Here is a 27,253-nt window from a genome sequence, read left to right on the forward strand (position 1 = left end):
AAATAAAATGTTTATAAAATAGTGATAGTTTGGAACTATACTGCAGTATACCTTTATAAAAAGTGTTCTTATATACAGCATCCTTAGACAGCAAGTATTTGTTTTTTCCAGTAAATGAAGGAAAGGAGAATTAAGTATTCATGGTGACAGAAAAGGGAACACTGCATTAGCTGTCAAATCGTAATCAAGTCTGGCAGAGGAATTAGAAGCTACAAAAAGTATTATTTTTAACCGCTTCAAGCAGTAAGAATGAGTAGCAAAACTGAACACTTAGGACGGAAATCAGCACTAAACAGAGTCAGTATATGTATACATGGAGTTACTGGAACAAAAAGTTTGTATTTGTAATACAAAAGCAACACATTCTGAGCATACAGTGTACACTGAGGTGAAATCGCTTGGTGGCTTTGGATGCATATCTGGAAGAGGTCTATGTGAGAGTAGAGAAGCATTTTTCTGTCTTTTGAGTTGAAATTGGCCTGTATAAGAGTCACAGGATAAAGCCAGTGGTTGGTGTTAAAAATGCAGAGATGTCACAGCAGTGGAATCCTGCTGGAATCTGTTTCATATGGTGTTTTTCAATGACCTGAAAATGGATTTGAGTAGTTCTTTAACGGTGCAGTGACAGCATTGTCATTATTTAGGTTAGTAACAGATAGATGATAAAGTCTTGGGTGAAGTTTTTACAGGTTTGAGTGACAGGTGGTTAACAAACACCTGAAGCTGAATGTAGGTGTAGATAAAAGGATACAATGCAAATTTTAGAGTTTTGTGGTATAGTGAAAAGAACCAAACAGGAGCATCAAATTGATGTGCATCTGTACAGTCTACTTCTTCACGTGTGAGAGATCTGTGTGATTGTGAGTCGTGTGGAAAGCAGAGCTGTAAACTACCTTCCCAAGTGAAAGAAGTGGTGGATGTAAAATGAAACTTGAGACCTGGAAGGTCCAGAACAAACAGGCTAAAATAATTGTTTTCATGATACACAGAATTCCATGGTGCAGGATGTTGTGGTTGCTAGAAGTTTGCCTATTCATAAAAAAAATCAAGGGATGCTTTCACAGAAGACAAATCAAATGAAAGCTATTAAATATGAAGTACCACATGTCTAGAAAGCACTCTAATGCTGCTTTCTAGACATGTCCCTTAATTCCAGGAGTTTTCGAGACAAACAGATCTGCTCCTGAGATAAAGTGGAAAGGGTTCTTTATCACTTGTTTGAGCCTCACAGATGAAGTTGCATCTTCTCTTTGTCTTGGTGAATTTTTGACACATCAGATAGCTGCTCTCACCTTTAATTGAAGATTTAGTTTATGACACAGAAGTTTTTCCTACTGAACAGATTAGTTTTGGATTTGCTTCTTAACTTACTGGTATTTCTGTCTTGCAGAAAGCACCTCTACTGCTACATTATAGACCCAAAATGGACTTGCTGTAAGGGAACTTTATTGTCCTTCTGGACAGAGCTTTTTGCAGAGACTATCATCTGGCACCTTCTTAGTGCATCATTAATCACATGACACAAACCAGCTGAATAATTTTGGAAGACTGGAGGGCTTTCATAGTGGACTGTCCTGAATATTTCTTCTAGAGATGTGTTACCTAGACTTCTGGGCAAACAATATTTATACTTTTTTTTTGTACGGAAGAAAGAAGTTTCAACTCAGCAAGACACTACCAGCATTAAGTTTACAGATACTGAAAACACTTCACAGTTCCATGTAGCTCAGCCTAATTTGTCTCTTACAGTTACACACAGAAAAATGTGAGTGTTGTGGGGTGATATAAATATGTTGCTTTTGACACCAAGTTGCATTTAGTTACTTCTTGCATTCTAAATCTTTAAAAACTATATTTTTGCAAAGTGTTATTGTCTTATATAGTATGCCTGATTGCATTGGCTTTATTCAAGTTATTCTGTAGAGCATTGAACATACCCGATAATACAGTGACTGGTAATAATTTATTATGCTGCATTGAAAACTTAAGAAAATCTGGGAAGCCAATAAATCTGTCATTTTTGCCCAGTTATTGCTCTCCCTCTCCTTGTGTTTTAATAAAGTTTTGATACTTCTGTATACATGTTAATTTGGTAAGACTGATAGAAATAATTTTAGTTGATTTTAATGTGTCGTGATATATATTTTGCTATGGTATAAATTGCACCATGTAATGACAAATACTCACAAGTGCTAGATTTGTGAATTTCTTAAAAAAAACAACCATTTCTTATGTATTTGTGGCTTGCAGAAATCAGTTTTTAATTTAGAGAGAATTTGCTATCACTAGCTATTGAAACAGTGGCTCTTGGACAATTTTGGGAATATTGCAGATTTTTCATTTCACTGAATAAAACTTCCTCAGATATTACGGGCAGCTTTAAATTTCTTTAGCTGTTTTCTTAGGAAACCATAGCATTTTCCTTACTGCAATTCCTAGCTTATGTGAGGTAGGGAGGAAAGGGGAGTCAAGACAAGATTATTTTAGCACCTTTTGGCCTTAACTAATAATTTCGCTTGCATCAGCCCTAATGGATGCAAGATAATACACATTCATGTATGTGTGGGTACATACATCTATATACACATGTAACTATGTATGTTATAGGAAACACCCTTAATGGCACTTAGCAGGGCTCACTGCACTTTTTGTAAGGCTTTTTGAAATAATTGGCTTTTTAAAAACAGTAGTTGAAAGTGATTTCTGCAAGCTATATCCACTATGTGTTGTCCATAGGATGATTGTAAGAACATTTGTCTGGCACAGGTGTGAAGTCACTGAAAACAGTGTATGCCCTAATATTGCCAGCTGGAAATAGTTAACCTAATTTTTGGAAGAGTTTTCCTGTCAGCTGAAAATGCTAGTTGCTATTCCTCTCATTAAACTCTGTTATTTTTTGATAAATCGTCTTTGGATAAAAAGCCCTGCTTTCTCTTGCTGTGCTCCTTTGCTGCTTCTGCTAGAAAGTGTTACTTGATAACCAGAAGCTGATATTGCAAGAGATTATCTAAGCATTTTAAGTATTCTTCCTCATGAGTTTTCAAAGTGCTACATTCCTCAGTACATTTCCCTTAATTTCCCTCCCTGGAGTCTTCAGTTCTCCTTTCCCAGCTTTGCTGCTGCTTGTGCTTACCTTTGACAGCAGGGCTCCTTATTTTTGATTACAGTCACAGATGTGAGTAGGAAGGAAATTAAAAAAAAAACTATTTGAGCAGAGAATGAAAGGAGCCTCCTGAATTGTGGAGATGGAAAGGATATCTACACAAAGGCCAGCACATGCTGCTGTCCTTGCAGGTGAAAGTCTATGATAGCTGCATTTGAATGTTTAGGTTACACAGAGCTCCACATCTGATTCTTGTGTGGTGTTGTGTGTGTGCATGTCTGTGATTCATGGAATCAAATTTGGTTCTGATTTTGTCTTGCTGTTTGTGTATTTTCAGGGCTTTTTCTGTGTTTAGCATTAATTGATCTGGCAGAAAAGAACAAGTGAGATCATATGTCTACCATTTTTAAAACTTTCCATGAAAGCAGTGAATGCAGGTGGTATAGATGTGTACACAAGCTGACATACTGGGCCACTCTGGAGCTGTTTCTTAGGTGGCTGTTACTGCTCTAGTGTAAATAAGAGGCTAGCTTTGCCACTGAGAATATGGACAGGACTGTAAAGGTCTGTGCTCTGTGCACCCAGAGTAAACACACAGTGGCTGTACCTGATGTAGACATAAAACTAAAACTGCCAGACAGCATTCTGATTAACCACCTAGATATATATATATATATAAATACACACACAAACAAAAATATATATACATATACACATATAAATGAGATCTGTCTACCTCAAGTGTGTGTACTGCAAGAAATTTTTATATGACTAGATATTGACGCAGTGCTGTTAAAGTACATGGGATTTCATTACTTCCTTGTGTACTTGAACAACTGAGAAATTAGTTACAAACACACAAATTCAGAAGCCTTTCAAATCTCTCTCTTGCTGTAACAACTTACAGTACAAAACGTTTAAGTTTATAACCATCTTTAGAATCACTTGAATTTGTTATGGTGCTATCAGTATATAGAAAACTCTGTTTATATGGATACATAAATTCAAGCCAGTATTAATACCTATAGCTGGGGTTTTTGCTTGTAATTGTGTGTAACTGCTTTTGCAATGTGTTTAATCTAATAAAACTGCACCAGTAAAAAAAAAAAAAACAAAAAAAAACAAAAAAAAAAAAAAAAAAAAAAAAAAAAAAAAATCAAAGAAAACCAAACAAAAAACCCCCAAACCAACATAATCTCCAAAATTACTCAGTTGTTTATCTAAATCACATGTGGTAACATCTTCACTACAAAAATTGCCCTCGGGAGTAGTGTGACTGTGTCTGTACCAAATGTTAGTCTCACTAAAAGACTACAATGTAGAGTGAGGTCTTCTTTGTGTCAGAGCCTTGTTTAATTTCTGTGACACTTAAGAGACAATTTTCATCAAGATTGTATTGGGTAAAGTAACCCTCATGCTGTTCAAAGCTGAACTAAAATTTGGACTCGGCCATAGATACTTCTTAGTCCTGGTGAGATCATGGTAGTTTATTTTGGCTTTTGTGAAGATGCCATTACTGTGAAGTAGTTTTTACAATTTCTTACGCTGGTTAATAGTTGCAGTAAGGAAGTACCTTGTTGCATTTTCCTCAGCAGCAATGAGACTAATGAATCACCTGGACTTAGAGTCTCATTAAGTATACTTTCATTAAAAATAAAGAATTCAGATAGAATATATAATATTGAATTTAAATAAGATTTGGGGGTTTAAATTTTAACTTTATAAAATTATTTATTCTATTTTAAGCCTTCTGTCTTATTTTACCATCTAAGTATTTTTGGTTTCAATGGTCCAGCTTTATTTACGGGCATATAAAATGAAATTGTAAGATGTTTTTACAAGCTTCTTCCTTTTACATTAAGTCTGAGTAGCTTTCATCTGTATGTTTTTGTTTTGTATGGATAAAGAGCATTACTTATGCTTTTGTGCAATAGGTTTGGAACATGCATTTATTAGGCTTATGTTTAAATTGTAAATGTAGCATCTACTTACCATTACATTTAAAAGGAATGTAGATGGCTTTTCTCACTTGTTCAAATGGAGTTTTATTTGAGGCTGTTATTTGGGGGTGGGCGTGTGTGTTTTATGCTTTGTACCATTTTTTATTTTAAGAGTGAAATGGGGGATTTAAAATTTCTGTAAGTACAAGAACTATCTGTCAGCAATATTTTAAAATAAATGATCTTGCAAGAAACCTTAATGTGAATTGTGGAAGCAATCGACAAGACTTGCAGCCTATCTGAAAATGTTTTGTGCCATTGTTAGGTCTGGTATATTTGTGTACCATCACACCTGGGAATAGTTTTTTCTACTGGTTGTGCAATAGTATACACAACACTGTCACTCAGGAGATGTGGGACCATGAAAAATATCAGACTACAACTATGATGGTGCTATTTTTTTTCAATAGGCTATGAGCCTTTGAAAGCTTATCTGGCTCTTATTGTCTTTATAACAACATAGTCCATGGGGATTTACATATTTTTTTTTTTCTACTAGATGATAAATATAACTTGCTATTTTACAGCATTCTGCATATTACATTGAGATAAATATAATAGGAAAAAGCCAACCAGTCTGTACATCAGCGAGATGAATCTTAGGTACATGTTTTGTACAGAAGGCTTTACTGAACAGAAAAATCAAGTTTCTGCTTTTCCTCAGGTAATCACTACAGTTTGGATGTTTCACTGAAAACATTAATGCAACTTCAGTAAGTCTGCCTAAAGTTGGTAATAGGGAAAGAAATTCTTCCACACACAAGTCTCCCTACATAGGATGTAATTATAAGTTATTTGGGTCTTCAGATCTGTTTTTGAAGAAAAAGCTGCAGAGAACAACATTAAAGAACACAGAACAATGCTTCAGTCTCTGCTCTAATCAAAACTTGTTGTCAGGACAAAAAATACCTAAAAACTTGGGTCTTGTGGCAAGTCAACAGGTTAAGTTTTACTGGTTTATTTATATACAAATTAAAGGTATGACTCTACTATTTGCTCCATTTTTTATCCTACTTAGAGATCTTTGGAACTCTTTTGAAGCCACAATGACCTGTCCATGTTCTGGTGGTAGAGTAGGAACTGAATGTCCAATTCTATGAACATTTACATTGGTAACTTTACTAATTTCCTGGACGGTTCCACAGAAAGCAGTGGGAACCATCATTCAAACATACATATGGCTGAAGGAACAACTCCTGAGTTTTGAATACTGATATTCCACTGTTTTTGTTATTTCTGTTTGAAACTGAAAGTTTTGGTTTGATGGAATCTTAAATTCAAGTGACTTATCTGGACAAAAGGAAAGTTTGTTCTTTCCTTCTGCAAACAGGATCATTTTGCAGTTAAGGGACAATTAGCCAGTGCAACCACTAAGCCTTTTATCCTCATATGTGGCATAATAAAGATTCTGGAAATGTCAGAGTGTAAAACCATATTTTTGGCTTAGCTTCGTTTAAAAGTTTACAATTTTTTATGCTTTGTGTTGCTGTGTAATTTCTGTACTACTGGTGGCTAGTTTTGTCTGAATAAGCCTTTGGGGATTAATGCTTAATGTTTTGATTTTATGATAGTGAAGCTTGTATCCAGTGTTTTGCCAATGAATATTATATGCTTGTTAATAAAAGCAGAGAAACTAACTGAAATGCTTTGAGGCTGGAAGTTTTTGTCCCATTCTCTCCTTGGAACATAAGGAACTAGCAGTCATTGTAGCACTGAATAAATGCAGTGTGACTGAAACAGAGGTGGTGTGGCATTGCATTGTCATAAAATCTGCCTTTTACTCAAAGTACAAGGATGGTCTATAGTATTACTCGACTGGCAGTATGTCTGTGACAAGTGTGTCAATTAACTGCCAGACAGGAAATTAAATGGCATCATTAACCAAGAGGGAAAACAGCATTATCCTGGTGTCATTATGTACCTAGATTGAAAGGTACTTACCTGACCTGTATGTGTTCCTTTCAACCTTGCCTTTACAAATGCCTGGTTGAGACAATACATTAACAATGCAAAACATGCTAAGGTAGATGAATTTCTTGCAGCATTTCTACATGCAGTAATGCAGATGTATAGTTTGTGAACTGCTCTCCGTGCTGAGATGGCAGCACCTTTATTTATGCTCTTGGCTTGTTAGGAACTGCCAGCAATTCCAGGCTGCTTTGAAGTCAGTTTTAGTCATACATATATTTCTTATTTGCACTGATCTTACCCACACATAATTGTCCTGAGGAAATTAGGCATTTGCCACTTACTAGCTTCATTTAAATATCAGTATGAGAGACTAATTGCAGAAAAGTCCCATTGCCTGTGTATAGTCAGTTAAAAGTGAATGGAAATTAGCACTAATTCAGCAAGCGTTGTATTTTGTAAGTCTTCCATGACTTTATTTTAAGTTGTTAAAATAACAACCTGAGCTTTGTGCTACTGGTTGCTGCTATCTGTCTGTGCAGTAACTGAGGATGGGCCTGGCTCCCTCCCTTTTATGAACATGGTGTTATTCTAACAAATAAAAAAAAAAAAAATTTTTTTTCATATTTGACTGAAATTCCCAAGCCTCACAAAAAGAAATTGTTCTAACAGTTGTGTTTACTAGCTCTGAAAGCATAAATCTGCCCTGCAACCAGTAGGAGCTAAGTACATTTTTTCCCCCAGAGGTAATACAATATTAAAACATTTTTACTGGTATTTCTTACTTTATATGTAACCGATATTTTCTTGCTTTGCTGATTTATGATTCTGCTATAAAAAATCATTACTTTGAGTTTAATACCTCTATTTTGTGCAATAACTTGTTGGGATTAGAACAGTCAGAGAAAAAATCCATATCAATTGAATATGTGCATTTAAGATAGATAAATTCAGCTGTTTAAACCCAGGTGTCTCAACTCAAGTTAGACTTAATCTAGTGCCACATATGAATAGAGGTATACTGCAGTGCAAATCTTGGCGCACCTCTGTAACAAGTAACTGCATGTCTTTAATTTCCAATATGATCCTCATTTAGCTTTTTATGTTCTTGGTGTTTTTAGGCTTCCTTTTGATTAGTTTTTCTTTAGAAAGTCAACTAATGATCTGGTGTTAGTGGAGAAAAAGGTTTACAAGAGTGATCTGAGAGATTTGGCTCCTAAGAGGAAGATGTGGCCCACATTTGTATAAATATGTCTAGTCTTTCACATGACAATACACTTGCATTTATCACTATGTAGAGGTGTTTTACTGAAGGGTTTGAACATGTCTGTGCTTTGTGTGTTTTGTGTAATGATTACGTCTTGATGTGTCCATGGAAATAACTACAGAACAAAAATGAAAGCCATTGGCTTCAGTATGAAGACTGACTGGGTGGTTTCCATGAGGAAATGTTGTCGTTAAAGGCTTGCCTGTTGTTATCTGCCCGTGTTTGTAGGTTGTAATTGTTTCTTCACACACCTGCAGAAAGTGAAACTTCATTCTCATTAAATTCTTTAAGGCTATTTGTTCATTTGTTTTCTCCTTTGATGCAAAGTTTGCTGTCCCTTGCCTGAATCCTTGTTTCAAGAGAACACAAAGGCTTTGATTCTGGGTGCTCCAAGGCTGCACCATATGACAGTTTCCATTGGTGTTTGGAACAGTGCTGATTCCTGATACAGAAAATAATGTCTCTCTTCTGGTCTTTTCTACTGGTTCTCAGCCGGGTGCAGAGGAGAAGTTCTGCTTTGGTGTATTCTGTAATACAATGTATTGTCGAAATGCTTCTGTTTTCCCATTTAAGCAATGCCTTTGTAACCAGCTGCAATGGCTTGTATTAGCATTACTTGGATTATTGTTGAAATGTATTTTGTTGTTTTATAGAAGTGCCTATACACTACTACACTAGTCTAGTGAATCTGGATGTCAGGTAGAATGTATCCCTTGGGCCTGCTCTCACATCTCTGGAAAAGATTCCTTTCTCTGATTAATGTCAGTGTTATGGACTGCAGCTGCAACATCTGAGACTTGATGATTCCAACTGAAATGCTCAGCTTTGAGGGTCTCTCTAGATTTTATTGCAGCCATTGCAGTGGGCATTGCTTAAAAATGGTCAATGCTGATTTGAAACATAGACGATGAGTTGTTTTTTCTGGATCCTCTGCCACTGGCACCTCAATGGATTCTGTATACTGTGACTCAAGAGAAAACAGGCTTCTCATTCTTATGACTGTCTCCTCTTTCACTAGAAAACAAGCACTCCCAGGTCTGTGCGCTCTGATATTACAGGGACTGTTCACCATTACTCTCTTCAAGAGCTTTTTGAGATTAGAGTATCCTTTACAGACAAGGTTGTCTATTCAGGTTCACAAAGTCTCATAAGTAACTCTGCTAGTTTTAGTCAGAATGGCTGGAGGCTAAAGAGGTGCAAAGAGTTGCTCACAGGGCTGTGATGGGCAGCTGGGGTACATCACATTGCATTAAAGAAAGTTCATAGATGTAAGATACTAGATGGATCCCACCTTCAGCATTTTCTGTAGCTGATTGGTATCTTGGTATTGTTTGTCTGATCCCTGAGGGTCCTTCTTAAGAAAGGATGCTTTCAACTTGCCCCGGGCCTCATTGTCTTGCTTTATTGGCTTTGGTGGGTTGACTGCCTTTGTTCTTGCAGTGTGGAAGCTGTTCCTGCTGGAGATGACAAAGCCTCATCTCTCAGTCTTTCCCTTAGTTACTCTGATCTGTGGCCCATTTGATGCTGCACATCATGTTGTAAGTGGTGCAGGTGACAGTTCAGCTTCCTGCTTCATGCTAGGAGTAGGAGCCAGTTCTGTTTGTGCTGTTACAATCCACCCCCATCATGGCGGAGCAAAGAAAACTGTGAATAAAGCAGGACGAACTCATAGGTTCAGTTATTCCTGGAAACAAGAATAAAACCAAAACAAGGTTAAACACTGATATCAAAAGATTTGATATTTTTTACTTAACAGTAAAAGAGGCAAAGAGAAAGAAAAGTAGAGAAAAGTTAGAAAAAGCTACAGTTACTTTGAAAAGTATAGTATAGCTCACCACCCACTGTTGCTACCGTTTTTTGCCACTCATATCAGGTTGGGGCAAAGAAGTTTGTGCCTTTTTTTTTCTTATCCTTTGCCATTTGAAGTGTCTTATCTGCCCTCTCAAAACTCGGGAGCAGCTTAGCTGGAAAGCAGCCGTCTATCCCCTGAAATGCAGGCGTGATGCCTGATCCCTGTGGTCAAACCTCTGTCCCACTCACAGTCCTCTCACCACAGAAGGCAGGAGCACGGAGACAGGGGCTTTCCACAACTCCCTCAAGACTACCCAAGAAGAAGAATTGGAGGGTTCTTCTCAAGCTGGCAACGTCAGCTCCTGGAGGCCTTGGAGCGTCTCGCAGCAGGTGGTGGTGGGTGGGGGAAAGCAAACGTCTTTTTTGAAAGAGATTCTACCCTTCTCTTTCTCTCTTTCTTCTCCACACATTTGCACAGGTTTTGCCTTTTTTTTTTTTTTTTTTTTTTTTTTTTTTTTTTTTTTTTTATGGGCCTCAAGCCAGGCTGTTCACAATCCATCCTGTATGTAGTTTGCAGGTGTTCAAAAGAGATTTTGGTAAGCAGACATAATGATGAAGCACTTTTTGTAGCCTTACTCTTATTATCAGGTTCTGCAGACACAGGCACTCATAATGTTAAAAATTATCTACTGTTCTCTGGATTTCGTACTGGAGTTGGAGAGGAGGCTGATTTTATAACTAATGAATCGTTATCCATAATCCATGGAAAAAGTGAGAACTGTGTGTAGACTGAGTGCCTGGAACATGCAAAGCATAATTATTGTGGCTGTGGACCTCAAAGGACGGCCACTGTTACATAACAGATGATAGACCTAATTTGAAGTCAAAGAAAAAAAATAGAATTCTACAGGAGATTCTGAAAGTCATCAGGAAGGGTGAGCTGACTGTGAAACAGTGAAGTCTGTGCTTAGACAATGGAAAAAATATGGGCTTCACAGGGGTTACTTGGGATGTCTGAGAAGTCTGTACACTTCCAAGTGCAAAGTAACTGGAAAAGGACACAATGGAAAAGAGAGATGAGTTGGGAAATGCCTGTTCCAATACATGATGTTGCTTTGGATTTTGTGTTGTGTACCACTTAATGTCTCATTGCATGTTGGAGGTGCTGGCATGTGTCCCTCCCTGCACACTTCTGGTGACCCAGCAGCCCCAGTGCAGAAGCTGTGCAAGAAGGCCCTTCCTGAGACCTGTGGCTGTAAGGGAGTTAGGTCCTTGGTTAGCAAGGAGGCTCTGAGGTGGCCAGTCACAGCTGTGGGGGGAAGAAAATGTGTCGTGGGGTATTCCAGGGACATTGGATCACCTCTGAAGTGATCAAACAGCCAGTGGGAGAAGTAAACCCTGGAAGTAAGAAGGGTATCCAAAGACAACTGTGTAGCTTTATGGATGGCAACCAGCTAGACAGCCTCAGGGAAAAGAGAAGTGGATGGGGTAGATGATGACTGCAGGTAAATGTGATGCACTAGGGACAGCTGATTTTGTCGCTGTACACTCAGCTATATGTTAACACATCTCTTTTATCATTAGAATTTTAATTCAGGATGCCTCTTGGTTTTATTCTTCACTGTGTATAAACCTGACTTGATAACAGACATGAAAGCTGAGTTGTATGGGCTTTCCTTGACACTCATGCATCTGCTTTTAGTCTTATTGTCAAATGGGTCTATTTGAAAAACTATGTTCCTTCCTAGCCATTTGCAGTGGTTTTGGAGGATCCAAAGTCATGCATAATGTGTAGCAAAAAAACCAGATGCTGAACAGCACACTGCTCACAAAACTGTGGTGGTTAGGGAAAAGCAAAGTTTTGAGAAACACGGGCACTTTTTTGTCTAGAAACCAAAGATTAAATGAGATTTCAGAACTGGCACCAGTAGCAGAACATGTGGACTGCACATGCTTGTGTGTGTTTGTGTGTGCTGGGGTCTCTGAGCTTCAGGTGTAGTCATTCACAGAAAGCATTTACTCAGTACAAGGCAGACTAAATTTAGTCCCCCGCCTGTCCCATAGCTAGACACCAAATTCTAGTCTTCCTAGTTGCCGTTGCTTGGGCATACATGCCTTGGAGGCCACAGCTGCATTCCAGCTCCTGGTACTGACCAGCACACACATCACTCACCATCGCCCAGATGCCTGCATGCAGAACTGAGTGCCCCTCATACAGGAAGAGGGTAGGAAGGACATCACTATGAAAGATGAGACAGATGTACACCAGGTACAGAGCATAGTAAGACATAGGTACTGACAAGCTGTTTACACAAACCTGTTCCTTTTAAATCCCTTTACAGCTCTGTTTCATGATGGTTTTCTCATCCCTCAAATCACCCAAGCCTCTCCCTTTTCCTGCCTTTGTTTCATTCCCTAAACATCCCATAATAAGTCCTGTGCAATCCAGAACTGTTTTCCCCCTGCATTTCACAAAACATCTCATAGCGCTAGGCAGCAAATCCCCTCAGACAGCTGATCTGGAGAGCTGCTCCTGAATGCGGGTGGGTATGACATCTCAACACTGGGCTGATGGTTCTCCTGGGACAGCTCTCGAGGGGTTGGATAAGGCTCCTCAAGGATCATTAAGTTTCCTGCCATTGTGTCCCTGTGTCAGAATTAAATAAAGGCTAAAACTAAATCATCCTGGTACAAAAGTGATTCAGTTTTGCTGCTATGGACCTGCAGAGTAGCAGGAGGGGTAGATAAGAGCTGGTTGCTGATCTTACTCACTTCTCTTGTTGGAAAGATTGGACAGGATGCTCACTGCTGCAAGCTATCCTAAAAGGACAACCCAGCTCAGCTGCAGTCAGACTTTGTGCATTTATGAATTTTCCAAGGCATTTTGAATAAACTCGCTTTAAAGCTCACCACTACTTTGTAGAAGAGAATAAGAAGCGTATTACTTTTAACACTACCAAGAATGCCTATATTAAATACTTCACATCTCTTACAAAGTGGTGGCAGTGCTCACCTTTGCAGGAAAAATAATTCTTCCTGGAAACCTCTGTAGGTGATCATTGTGAGGTTCCATAAACGCTTTGCACAGATTCCTCTCCTCATGTGTTCAGTTTTGCTGGGGATGAAATATATTTCTTCAGGGCAAGAATAAAGGATTATAGCTGGCAAAGTAAAGTACAAGCTGAGCTGCCCACAGCTTTGAGTGCACTAACAGCAGTGTGGCAGCTACCTGATGGCTTTTCAAAGCAACAGGCTTTATAGACAGACTGGAAGTGGGGTCACAGTCAGGGGTGGACTGTTGTGAAATGTCACAGGAGGGAGGGCTGACATTTAGAGAGCACTTAAACTAATCGTTTTTTTTATGCTGTGCCTCCTTCTGGTTTACATTCTGGGGATATGTCCATGCTCATGCTTTCAAAAGTCAATTTTCTTGAGCTAATGGTGGGTTCTGTGGAGAACATACTAATCCATGGAGTGCAAAAAAGGCTGAGTTTAGTTTAATGTTGAATGTCTTCTCTTCATCCTGGTCAGCCTTGCTTTTCTCTAACCATTTTGTAGAACTTTCCTCATCCAGCCGTGCTTTTTATATGCAGTCTGTGGGCATGAAGGTACTTCAAGAGATTTGGCTCACTGATTACAAAACTGGACAAAATGAGGGGACCTGGGGACAGGGCAAGCAGAGCTCTCATGGTCTGCTTGGCAGCAAGTTTGGAATTACTTAGGTGAAGCAGACCTTTTCCAGATTTGCAATGGAAACAGATTGTGAGTCTAAGGTTAGTCCTGGATGTCTGGATCATTTTGGAGCTCCTTCCAGGCTTTCATCAGCTTTCTGGAACATAACCTAAGACTCTTCTTTGCAGGACAATTCTTTCAACTGCTTTGTACCAGAGGGAACCAGCAGTGTATGCAGAATGTTATATGCTGACATAATGAAATATTTCAATGACACCTCAGATGGCTGGGCTGATTTTAAATAGTACTGGAGGAAAGCTGCATGAGAGTCACATAAACCACTCCTAAAAATCTCTGCAGGGGGGTATTTTTAAAACCCACTCACTGCAGTCTCATTAACACCACCTCTCTTACGTTGGAAAAGACAGAGATGATGTTCTCCAAATATTTGTGGTATCCTAAAATGCAATTAGTGCAAATTATTAAATATTCATAATGTCCCTTCATATTCAAATGTTCCTTTTTTTAACCCTGCAGCTGACCATTGCTTGCCTTAGAGAGACACTTGAGGACTGCAGGATTCTGTGAGATTTCATATCTAAAGCAAATTAACTGTTTACCCTAGGAAACTTTCAGTTGAGATACCTGCAATAAACTCAGCTGTGGGAAATCAGAGAAATTCCTGTGTATTTCATAGTTGCAAATTTTCATTAACTTTCCAAAGGAATATTTGAAATTATGACAAGATAGTAGAAATAAGTAAAATTCAGGGGGCTAATTGAGTCATACATCAACTTTTCAGTGAATAGAAATTCTCTCATCTGTCCCAGGGAGCTGGCAGGGGACATTTGAAGCATATTGTATCTTGGCATCTGCTCCTCAGATTTAGGAAGAGTAAATGGAAGATTTGAGACCAGTTAGACTGGTCCCAAAACAGTTACTGAAATTTTCCTCAAGATACAAACAAACTTTATCAGACTTCCTCCTGCTTCAATCACCCTTGCTTTCAGACCTAGGACTTCAGCCTGTTACAGTAATGCAAGGTAATTCCTGGAGTGATATTTTTTTAAAACATGTCTAGTCCACATCCCAGCTTTTCTTATGGGTGAAGAACTGCAGTGGTTCATTTAAACCAGAAAGTGGCACTGTTTGAAAGGAATGAGAAGTCAAGCCTGCTCTGCAGCGCCCGTAAGGGTAAATTCACAAGGAGATGGATAATCGGGTGGGACAGTGGGAGTGTCTGACCCGACCGCCAAGGCTGAGAGTAACCTTTATGTGTCACTGCATCAACTCTGAACCCTCTGCGGGGGTCACCTCTATTCAAGATTTAGCAAAGACATGTGATGGCAGAAATTAAGAATCACTGGTTTCTTCACTTCTTGCCCTTCAGACCCTCTACCAGAACACAGATAATTCAACAGGCTCCTTCTTGCAGTGCCTGTGTCTTTTAATGTTTCAGAAGATACAACACAGAGAAGACACACAAGCCCAGGTTGTTCTCTTAAGGCTTCAAATCTCTTCTGGAAAGCCTTTTCTTCCCTGAATTTTTTTTTTTTTTTTTTTTTTTTAAATTCAGAAATGATAAGGAGAGATTGACGCCTGCAAAATTAAGTATGTCTCATGTTTTGCATGGGGATCTAGTGGTGCTGCTGTTCCGTGCTATTACCTGTGAGACAAAAGAGAGCATCTGAAAATTTTCAAGGCATAAGACACTCACTTAATTTTAGAAGTTGTGATTCTTTCTGAGAGAGAGAGGAAGGGTGTCTCTGCTCCAAGGAACATTTATTTCACAGCTTCTCCTCTTGTGGGTCACTGACATAAACCTTAGCATTTCCCAAAATGATCAAACACTAAATAGTCATGTCCGTAGTTGCCTCTGTGCACTGCCTGTTTGATGTCTTCATGTAGCTGGATGGCCAAAAGCTGACACATGAACTGCTAAAAGGAAGACACCAGCAGGTAGGCCATTGTGCAGTACGAGCTGTGGAGTCACCAGCTGTATTTCTCTGAGACTAAATTTATGGCAGCAATTTTTGGAAGTTACTGAAGTGTACTACATTGCAGAAGAAATGTCCTTTTTCCTTTCCGCTCCTTGCCTTGTCTTTTGGACAGCTATGCCATGCTTTGATAAACTGACTAACATGCAGGTCCTTTAGGTTTTCAGAAGGAAACAGTTCCTTGATTTGAATGTCTGTGCAGTTGCCCAGCAACATGGTGCCATCATATTCCAATGTCACCATGCAGAGCCCCAGGGCCTGGCTAGTGGTCAGGTGCAGGCTGGTGAAAAACCAAGTAAAACTCCTCCTCTGCCATTGCAGATATTTGCATCTTCATTCCATGTGGACTGTCTCTGGTTTTCACACTGTGGCTGCAAAGATTTAGGCGTGCATCAGTCAGAGCCTCTAACAGAAGTGACCTGGAAGATGATTATGTGCATGGACGCTGCTGATGGACCCTGTGCATGTGCATGGACCCTGTCCACGTTGGTTAGCATTGCTCTCCAGGTAAGTAGAAGGGAAAGTAAAGCAGTCCTAAAGACTGAGGTATTGTCATGAATAACTGTTTCTGATCTTGGTTTCTAGGTCATTTTATTCATTCAAATCTGCTGTAGTATTGTCATGGGTTGTTCGAACAAGAATTTGTGTTAGATTTCTTTTAAAGAGGGAGCTGAAACAGCTAGCTCACCACCCAAACGTTTTCAGTGTTAATATTTCTTCTGCATTCCCCGACCTGCCAATGTAAACTGCTACTGCGGATCTCCTAGCAGAGCTGTAGTAGTAAACATATAATTCTTTTGGCAGTCTGTAGCTGTTTTACAAATTTAGACAAACTAAAATATATAAGTGTTTCTGAGTAATATATTGAGGTTTCTAAAAATGATCCCTCCATTTTGGATCACTTTTTTACTAAATAAAATATCTTTTGATAACCAAAAAGGTGGTCCAAAAGAGAAAGTTAATAATTTAGCTTTTAGTTATATCAAAAAACTTCAGTGTTTCTTTCTACACATCCATCTCTTACAGTTCTTATGAGAATACTCATATCTCCTCTTGGGAGAGTAGTGTATTTAATTAAATACATGTATAGCAGTAGTGCAGTGACTCACATTTAAATTTTCACTTCTCTATAACCTACTTTGGGTGGTGCATTTTCAGTGTACAAGGCATTTAAAACTTCTGGTCCAGACATTTTTTTTTTAACCAGAATTGCAGTTTCTGATTCTGGGGAAACCTGTGGTTTCAGACTTCCCCCTCTGTGCTGGTACAGGACTGCTTTCTCACAAGGCTCCTCCCTCTGGAGTGAGAGCATGGCTGGTGAAGGATCTGAAGCACAAGTCTTGTGAGGAGAATCTGAGGGAGCTGTGCGTGTTCTTACCTGGGGAAAAGGAGGCTCAGCAGTGACCTTATCACTCTCTACAACCCCCTGAAAGGTGGCTGTAGCCAGGTGGGGACCAGCCTCTTCTCTCAGGCAACCAGTGACAGGACAAGAGGACACAGTCCTAAAGCTGCACCAGTGGATGCTTAGGCTGGGCCTCAGGAGAAGTTTCTTCACAGAAGGGCTGAACAGACATTGGAATGGGTTGCCTAGGGAGGTGGTGGAGTCACCATCCCTGGAGGTGTTTAATCTAAAACTGGATGTGGCATTTAATCCAAATAGTCTTGATTAGTCAAAAGGTTGGCCTTGGTGATATCAGATATCTTTTCCAACCTAAACAATTCTGTGATTCTGTGTCTGCACTGCACCACCTGTTGAGGGGTCCTCAACAACCTCACTGTGCCACCAAAAAATTTACTTTTGACAAAATAAAGGTGTTTGCTTGGAATTTTGACCCCCAGGACCAGCTTCTTCCCACTATGAAGAGCAAGGCATGCTCCTGCTGACAGGGAAAGTCGAGGCTCTGTGAGGGCAGCTGGCTGCACTGGCTGCCCTTGGTTGATGCTATGAGCCAGCAGAGCTGGCAGGATTACCCAAAGTACATTAGCGAAACTACTTCAGCACCAATCAATGACTTCATCCCTCACTTAAATTCCATTACTTAATTTTGGAGGCTGCAGCCTGAAAGTTGAACTACAGTAATGTAATTGGGGTGCATAATAAAAAAGGAAAAAGCAAAACCACCCTTACAAATAGTGAAGAAACATCTATTTTGTGTAATGCTATGGGATATGTTATATCTTAATCCAATGCAGAATAAAGTTTATTAATCTAGGGGTTTTTTTCTGCAAAGTTGTTGTATATTCACCTTATTTGAGGGTGAAAGTCTTTGTCTTATTGCTTTATTAATGCAGAGTGTGTCGCTGCACGTTTCCAGCTATCTTCTTTAGTCTGACTTGTTTATACCTTTGCTTTGCTTAGTCTTCTTCCACACATCAGATCAAAAAAGAGAATTACAGTTACCCCAGGAGAGACAGTTTCTATCTTAAAATTCATGGCAAAATGAGTTTTCTGCAAGTGGTCTGATAAGTATATTCTTTTTTAATTAAACTTTTTAGCCTATCAAGACCAAGGAAGTCAAGTTGGTGATTTAGTACAGGGGAAAGCATCACTGCATATTTTAATACTTGCACTTCTTATTTCTCTATGGTTTTATATGTTAGAAGGACTGAGCATTAAAATAGATAATTTTTATTGTACTGCTATGCCATAAGAAATGGATGTGCCTTTGTTTAAGAAAGTTACACTGTACATGGATTTACAGATAAGATCTTGGTAAGGAATAATGCTTGTCTTCTATTCAATGTTCTTCTATGGAATTTTCAGTAGAGTGGGCAGGATCCTCCCATTGTCTGCATTTTCATCTGGACAAGAGACAAAGAAAGAAGCTCAGAGATGGGAAGAACAAATAATTTCAGTTTTCAATTCTTGGAATATTTTGGGACAGACACAATCACTGCTAACAAAGTTTACCATACCCAGTAGTATGAGTAAAGCATAAAAATTTTGAGTTCTTTTGTTTGGAGGCTTGTTTTCTCACAAGAGAAATAAGTAAAAAATTGGTCACAGTGAGGATTAAATGGGGGATAAGTGTACAGCTCCTGACAGCTCTCTGCTGGGAGAAGAAAGAGTATTGACATGGCAGACTAATTATAAAAATTATGGGGAAGTGATATTCCTCTAACACTTCTGGAAGCAAGTTCCCTTGAATAGCACATTAGTTCTACGGATTGAGTCAAATCATGTAACATGGTTCTAAGTGAAATATTTTATTTCACACTTTTTGGTTATTGCTTGATGGATGCTTGTCTTGTGGCATCTGAAATCTCAACATAGTTTTTGACTAAGGAAACAATTCATGGCTAACTTGGCTGAGCAGTGTAGCCAAACCTGCAACAGTCTGCAGTGCAGCATGCCAGCACTTTTTCATTCCATCTCTGGGAAGACAGGAAGACTGTTTTCACATCATTCATCCCAGTGGGGATAGAAAAAAACTTGGGGAGAGCTGGAGAGGTACATCTTCCACACGAACTTTTTCACAAGTAAACTATGTCCCTTTGGGCTGGCACAGAATGAAATCCCTCCAAGGTTTGCAGGCTGGCAGACAAAGACTACTACACTACGGCTCCACTGAGCTCTGGCTGGCTTTAAATTTCACTTATCCCTTTGGTTCCCTCCTCCCCTACATGCTGCTGATGTTGCTGTTTTAAGATGTTAATTAACATCTTCTACAGAAGCAGCCATTTCCACCTGATGGAGACACAGCTGCCGTCATTACTCATTAGGTCTGCAGGATTGGGTCTGAGCCAGAGGCTACAGGAGGTTTCTGAGGAACTGTCCCAAGGTGCCTGCCAGCTTCTCTGCCTCATTTGGGAACAGATTGAACACTCTTCAAAAAGAAGAGTTAATGGCAAAGTAACCTAGATTGACATTTGGTAAGCAGCCGAGTAGCTGGAGGTGCAAACTGTATGATCCCTTTCGCAAACATTTTGGTTAATCACCAGCAGCTCTGATCTGCATGTGTAAGATTCCTGAGACCAAGAAGGTGGAGAGAGCTGCTTAGGATGGCTCTCATGGAACTGTGCAATGGGAGGTGGAGAGAAAGCTACTTGGAAATCATGCTAGCCATGTCAACAGGGAAGAATTTCATTTAGCAAAACCAAGAAGCTATTCTCCCCTTCCTGACAAGGACCCTAATGTAGCAATCTCCAATCCACTGCACAGTGTGCGTGCAGGGCATGTTATGGATGAGGGCAAATAGCTGCACATTTCATTGATAACACTGCAAGGTGCTTCAGAAGATTGGCCATTTCAGGCTTCTGATTCTTCTGTCTGATAACTGAATTTGATTTGCCATCACACTCTGATGAGTGTGATCTGCTTGAATGTGCTTCCCTCCCACCTCAGGAAAGTAGAAACTCTGAGAGGAAGAAAAGGAAATTTTCCTAGTTCAGCTAGAAGGAAAGATTTCAGCCTGTCTTGTGCTATCATAATATATGCTGTGATTGGTCCATCACTACTCACAGACAGCTTAAAGTGCACCTGAAAATGGAAAAGAAATAAAAGAGATGGAGAGATGCCTTAGGACCTCAGCTGCTCACAGCATCCACTTCTGCTTTAGGCCTGTCTCTAGCACAAACTGAAACAAACTAAGTGTAAAACTTAGAAACTTCTATTGAAAATGGAGTGCATAGCAAGGAGGAAGACAGTTTGGTTTGTAATCTGACAACAGCTAGAAGTTACTTTTAAGATATGGGTCTTGTGCATTTTGAGGTTATATGGGAATGAGCATTTTCTTCTTTAGAGGAAAGTGTAGGTAACAGGAAAATAGAATTACATGATTGAAGCAATATCAAAACTTAGAAAATGGCTGTAGCTTAACTAGGATATTGATGAACCCACAAGAACTGCTTTGTTCTGATTTGTTTCCTACAGTGTGCCAGAGCCAACTCTTGACAGGACTATAATGATACTGTTTTTAATTATGTCCATCTTTTGACACTATTGATTTTGTAAGGTGCTACCATTCCAGCATGCTTGGCTTTATAATCTATAATTAGATAGGTTTGCACATGGCCTAGAAAACACACTGCAAAGAGTGACTGCAGTGTCACCAAGATATATTTACCCTGTAAACTCCTCCTTCCTTCAGGTATTAATTCTACATGTTTCCTGTCCAGTACTGCTCTCTCCAAGATGCTGCGCTATGCTGGTGGATAAGGAATAAATTCAACAACAACAGTTAACAGATCAGGGAAGTAAGTCATAGTTTATATCTGGTTTTAGAGTTATGTAGTTACATACTTACTTAACTATAGGTCTATAGCTCCAGTAAGCTGTCACAGCAGCTTGTGCAGAGAACTCAAGATTTATTCACCTATACAGGAAGATAATAATTATGGTCTCTATAGTGTCTTCTATGACTTGTGTAATAATTTTGAGAATGTGAAGTTTTGGAGTACTGCTGAGTACAGAGCTGGTGTTTTTGGTGTATCGTCATCTAAGGGGGGTTATCTAAGGGGGGTTATTCCTGAGGGGTCATCATTTAGATGCAGCTCAGATACCATCATTTTATATATTTAATTGATGACAGTATTTTCCCCACTCATAAGCATAATTTTATGCTTATCCACATAGAATTTAATCTGCTCTTTTATTGTCTTGATATTACCAGATGCATATGCAAAGTCAGCTCTTGTCTGGATGACTGTGATTAGGCTAGTGAAGTTTCTGGCCTCTCTGCCTCTCTTCTGACCTTTACAAGCTTATTTGGGACTGTGTTGAAGAGCAAAGGTCACTGATATGCACTTCTCTTGAGACTCTGCTCTGCTGAAATCAACCCCCTCTTTCTCCTGCTCTTTATCTTTTCTCTTTTAACCATATATGTGAGGGTTTTAGCCTGCCATCCCATGGTAGAATTGTATCTCTCAAGGGCTGTGTTGAAAGCCATCAGAACTGTTTCAAGTTGGCATATTTACCAGGCCATCCCAAGAACACAAATAAATTAGTAAGGCACATATTTCCTTCACAACACCACTGTGACCTGTTGTTAGTGCCTGTGGTTTATCCATGCCCCTGTAAGCTCTGTTGATTAGAAGACTCTCAGAAAACTTGCCAAATACAGAGAGAGTGTTTGCAGGCCCATGACTCCCCAGGTCTCATGGCTCTGGCTCTTGGTGACCTGGCTGTCTCTAGAGAGGTGCCCAGTCAGCAGCAGAGTCTGTACATGTTAATCAGGTCAGATAAATATAGATTTGTCTGAGAACATACTGGGAAGAAAATCAGAGGGAGAGGTGGCCACATAGGACCTTCATTGTCCTTTATAGCTCTGGGCAAAAAGAGCTTTCAACTCTGCTATGAGTGGCTGAAGAGTGAAGACAAAAGTTGTGTGAAGGAAGCTAGGAGAGGACTAAATAGCCATTCAGGAATAATGGGAGAGCTAGTGACAGAATGCTGCTTTTTGGGAGAGGCATACAGTTTTCCATAGTCTGATTTTTGGCTAAAGTGGAGAAATGAGAAGAATTTCCAATTCCTTGTTAATTATTTATAAATAAAATAATAATAAATATAAATAAAAGAAGTAGCAACATAAAAACAATGTTTGTTAATTTTGAAATCAAAGTCAGTTGCTTCTGCAGAGGAGAGCTGATGACAGATGCACAGTGGTATGGATATTTATGCCTCATTGTGGTGGTGTTTTGTGGGTGCCAAAATATTCTGGCAGATAGAAAAAATGACCCATAGTAGTGCAAGCTTCTGTTTGTGTAGCTAATTCTCTCCCAGTATACAAGCAAACAAATGCTTGGGAGGTACACTGTGGCTACACAACTGCAGAGCTGCGTTCAGAGTAGTTTTCTATATTCATCTTTGGCCATCACAACTGTTTGTCCTATCTACCCTAAGACTGCCTCAGTTGTTCTTGCTCTCCTGCCTCCAGCAGTTTCTGCTCAGGATACAGTACACCTTGTGTGAAACCTTCCTGTATCATTCCTGCCCCAGTTATCGGAAATTAAATTTTTCTCATAGTACAGAACATTGCCAAAAGCCTAGTGGAATCATCAGTAATAATAGCAGAAACTTATTATTTTAGGTGTGACTAATAGGGTGAAGAATAGAGTGAAGGCTGCATTACAGTAAAGGCCTTGCAGACAGCAAAAAGTAATTATTGCCACCTTGGAAAGCTTATGGCTAGGGATGCATTCAGTGTTCAACCCCTTGTGATTATTTATTTTTCTGTTGATATAATAGAAAAATGGTAACCTTGTCTTCAGATCATGAAGGCTTCTGAAGTTCTAAAAAGTAAAGCTGTGAATTCCACCCTCTCCAAAGCTGTTATCACTGATTCTATAATTTTCTGTTCAGTTTTCAGCAGTGTTCGTCTCATAGTAACAAAGGCGTTTTCTTTTAGGTTTTTGGAAAGATCTGTGAGAGCACCACAGATCTTTCCTGTCCTTTGTATTCTTTAAAAGACCAGTGTACACATACAGATATATCAAGATCTCCAACCCTTCCCCAAACCATAGAGCTCAATATGTGCATTTCTAGGTGATTTATCATGTTCTTTCGCTGCAGAGCTGGCTTCCCCAAAATATGTTGAATGACTAGTGATGCTGGTAAGATGAATTCACAGTCACAGTATTTTCATAGCAGCATCTCCTCTTTTGCAATTCCCAAGCCTCTGAGGGATTAATAAACTGAACCACAGTTATTCCTAGGCACTGTTGCCAGTCAGGTTCACTGTTTCTATTACTCCACCTGTGACATCCTGGAAAGAGAATTGCACTTAGCTGGGCATACCTCTTCATCTCCCTTGTACTCTGGTGTTAGTTGAATTATCAGGCGTTAGTTGAATTATCAGGCATGTGATTCAGAATGACCTGCTTGCTCTTCTTGCAGTGCTCACATGGCAGTATAGAGCAGTGTCTGTGCATTGTTTGACACAAAGAAAAGGGGAAATGATGCAGAGGTGAATGAAGAAAAGCTGCTGTGGTGCATGCACCAGCAAGTGAGATCTGTGAACTGGGAGAAGAGGATTATGAAGCCCTTTCAAAGATGCACCATCTAATAGTTAGGAAGAAAGTAAAGATTAGAAAGCTTTTAACCTCTTCTGTGCTTTAATCAAATGGAAACTAGGAATCATTGAAACAATAGGAGGAAAGCCAAGCAAAGTGCAAAACCAGTGCATGCACAAGAGAGTAATAGAGTAGGAATTCACCAGTGAAGAGAGTCTTATCTTTTTGATCATACCGTGGTTTATCTCACTTGGGAAAAAAAAAGCAGTGGAAAAGTCATTTTGAAGCAAAATAAATCCTTTCACTCATTATGTACAAGTGGTAAAATCTATGTACTTCCAAAAGCTCTCTGGAATTCACATAAACCATCTGAACAAAATGTTAGAAGGGTGTGTGAACTTCTGTCATAGGTAAAACCCAGATGCTGATGGATGATATGCATCAAATTTCTGCAAAGCACTGGAAAATTCTTCTACAGAAGCTTCATTGTATCTAGATGCTTGGAGCTGGAGTCTCTCCTGGTGGTGTGAACCAGGAGTTGTCAGGTTGTGCCATTTGAGAAACACTCCACAAGCATGAAGATTTCTAGTGATAAAAATCTTTTGGCTCTCTGTTGACAGAACTTCATACAGACTAGAAAAAAATACCATGTCCTGGCCCTGGCTGTAACACTCTTGAAGTGCCTTGTCCATATGCTCAGCTTCCTGGATTGTATCTGAGAAGAAAAAAGTATTTGCTAAATTCAGGCTTTGTTGCCTTAAAACAGAACTTTTCCAGCAGATGGGCAGTAGGGGCTCCACTTGATTGTGCCAAGAGTTTCGGTGTGCAGATGATAGAAGAAACTGGATAAACTTAGAAGGGCCAGAGACAAAGACACAGATGTTTCTGAGGATCTTGTGGGACTATTTTATCTCAGGAAGCAACTGAAAGTAGTTGGGAACATGGCTGGAGAAATAGGAGGTTTTGTGCCAGAAAAGAGTGTTTGCAAATGCTTTATTTCAGTCTGTTTCCTCTGGCAGATTTTTTCTCTATTAGAAAATTACTTACTTCACTGGTTTTCTGTTCCAGCGGCAGAACAGAGGAAGCTGGCATCTAAGGATGCTCACTATCAAGACATGGGCTTTACTTTGTGTCAGGTTTTTGCTCCTTCGAGATCGCATTATGGCCTGCAATACCTCCTTTCCTGGGAAATGCCCTTGAGAAGGCATCCTCCCACGTGTCCATTGCCTGTGAGGTCTGTGGGAGCTCTTTTGGAGTGGAGGGAGAGCAACCGGTCAGTGTGCTCTGCCTGGGCAGCTGTTTCCCAGCTGGTACGTTTGAGGAAGTAGATGCAGCTTAGATGCAGATGACTGTCTGAGTCATGGCCAAACAAAACCGTGTGCTTGTAAAGGCTTGAAGTCAGCCAGTGCAAAGCAGCAAATGAGCTGACTGGGTTTGTCATCTGGGCATACCTTTGTGGAAGAACTGAGACTGTGAGGGTCGCTGCTCTTGCAAGTGAAAAGACCTGAATAGTCACAATCCATGTGCAGCATGTACTTTTGTCCATCTCTGGCCAGTGTTGCTTCTTTCAAACCATGCCGAGTAAGTGCTCCAGAGCCAGTGCAATCTCTGGACCACATGACAATAAGTGGCTCTTGATGCACTTTCTGTGCCTGAGAGATCTTGGAAGGCTGAAGCAGTTTGTGATTTAGAGTAGTTTTGCTTATTCAAATTTTGATGCAATCCAAAGTCTAGCTTTCTCATGTCAGCATCTGCTGTCCTGCAAAATTTGTGTCTGTTACATTGTAAATGAAGGAATCAATGTCTTGTGAAGAATGGGTTTTGAAATGAGAGACTAAGGAAGCAAACATGAGAAACTTGTTGTGTCCATGATACTATCCCGGAAACAAGCTAAATTCCACTTGTAAGTGAAAACCTGCTCTCTGTTGTTTTTTCTTTTTTTTTGGGTTTTTTTTTTTTTTCCCCCTCTGGTAACATAAACAGCTTAAGTTGTCAGCAGTGACATCAGTTGTACACAGAAGTGCTTGTGTGGGTTTTGGGCAAAGCAGATTTCTTTATTGGGAGTTATTTCAGTGAAACATTTTCCTCTTTCCCTATGTCCTCTGAGCATGTTTTGAGACTACAGTGTTTTCCAAACAATTACATTTTCTAACCTGCTGTTCTGGTCTTCACCAATCCATGCAACTGATTTTAGATGGGGAAGTTTGAGCTGGCCCACCTGCTATCAGGCTTTTGCAACAGCCTGCAACAAAGACAGCAACAGGAACACTGTAATTTGGTCAGGGAGGAAAGCTTTGAAAGTCAGGGCTAGAGCAGTCTGGGGAGAGGGAGAGCGAGCTAAAGTAATTCCACAGGAAAAGTTATGGGGATGATCTCCTAGTGTCTTGACGAAGGGTGAGGCCACTCTACCTCATCCTCAAAAGCTGTGTTCTGCAACACATTTTTTCTTAATTTTTCTTTTTCTGCTTCGTGGGAATTTTCACTGCTTTATTTTATTATTCCCTCCTGATTCAGAGCATTCAGACCTAACATTCAAAATGTTAGGTCTAAAAATAAACTGTGGACTGGAAACAGGAAAAAAGAAACCACCAGCCTACACATACACACACTGCAAAAAAGTACATCAAATACCAAAACTGAATTACAGATGTTTTTAAAACAAAGAAAATTATAAAGCTCATCTTTTCTTGAAAAGTGTTTATGGGGACCATTGTATTTATAGGCAGAAAATGGAGCTTTTACAACCGACTGAAGGCTGATGACTGTTTTGGGTTGTGTTTATCCTTCTCTGGGGTCTACTGTTCATTCCTGCCCTTATGTTTGTTTAACTGATCCCAGGGACTAGCTCTGTAGTACTTATCCTTTGGCTAGTTGATGCAATTGTCCATTCCTCTGCCATTGGTCTTCCTTGAGACTTGAACCAATTCCCTCATCAGGATTTGGGGAGATTCCCTTCACCCTCATCACTGGCAGTAATTTGCTCTTTAGTTTTTCCCTGAATTTTATGTTTTGGATCAGTCTGCCTTTTGCCATGTGTGTGTGCAGATTGGGAAGGTACTGCCTACTTTCCCAGCCGCCTCTTCCATGCTGTCTTCTTGGGAACACACAACCTGCTTTATTTTCGTTCATTTGCTTTTCTTATCCAGGTTTATTTTCTTAGAGAGCTTCCAGTCTTAAGACTCTTCCCATTTCTCATCCCACAGACACAGTGGTGATTCCCAAAGGAGAAATTCAGTGGTGTTGAGATGCCACAGAGAACCAGGTTAAGTTGCACGGGAGAGGTGCATGTCTCTTTCTGTTGAGATTTCTAGACTGTCTCTTGCCAAGTGGAATCCAACCTCCACCTCTGCAGCTCGCACCACAGCAAGGCATCATCGTCAGGAAGCTCTATGAAAGGTTTTCGCCATCATTATCAGAGGACCAGGATAATTCTCTGTAGTGCCACTCAAGTGGGCAGATGGCTGTGAGGTACAGCACTGTGACAGAGGCATTACACTCAGTCCCGTGGTCCCTGTTTCCACATCTAAATTGTTGAGTGATTTGCAACTGGTGAAAAAAGAACTGC

At 39.8% G+C, this 27,253-nt stretch overlaps 1 protein-coding gene across 6 annotated transcripts in view; it reads left to right on the forward strand.

The window, feature by feature from the left end:
• The window catches only part of PCGF3 (polycomb group ring finger 3), a 291,744-nt gene that overhangs the window by 47,909 nt on the left and 216,582 nt on the right, over positions 1 to 27,253 (forward strand). For 5 of the 6 annotated variants that reach the window (XM_066339188.1, XM_066339190.1, XM_066339189.1 and 2 more), the window contains one exon: positions 1,391 to 5,303. In XM_066339188.1, the coding sequence (XP_066195285.1) occupies positions 1,391 to 1,438 (48 nt within the window). In that variant the 3' untranslated portion in view covers positions 1,439 to 5,303. Of the gene's footprint in view, positions 1 to 1,390; positions 5,304 to 27,253 lie in introns of those variants that run through there. The other variant, XR_010745803.1, reaches the window with a different exon arrangement.

The sequence above is a fragment of the Sylvia atricapilla genome, chromosome Z, assembly GCF_009819655.1.
Source record: "Sylvia atricapilla isolate bSylAtr1 chromosome Z, bSylAtr1.pri, whole genome shotgun sequence".
Lineage (NCBI taxonomy): Eukaryota > Metazoa > Chordata > Aves > Passeriformes > Sylviidae > Sylvia > Sylvia atricapilla.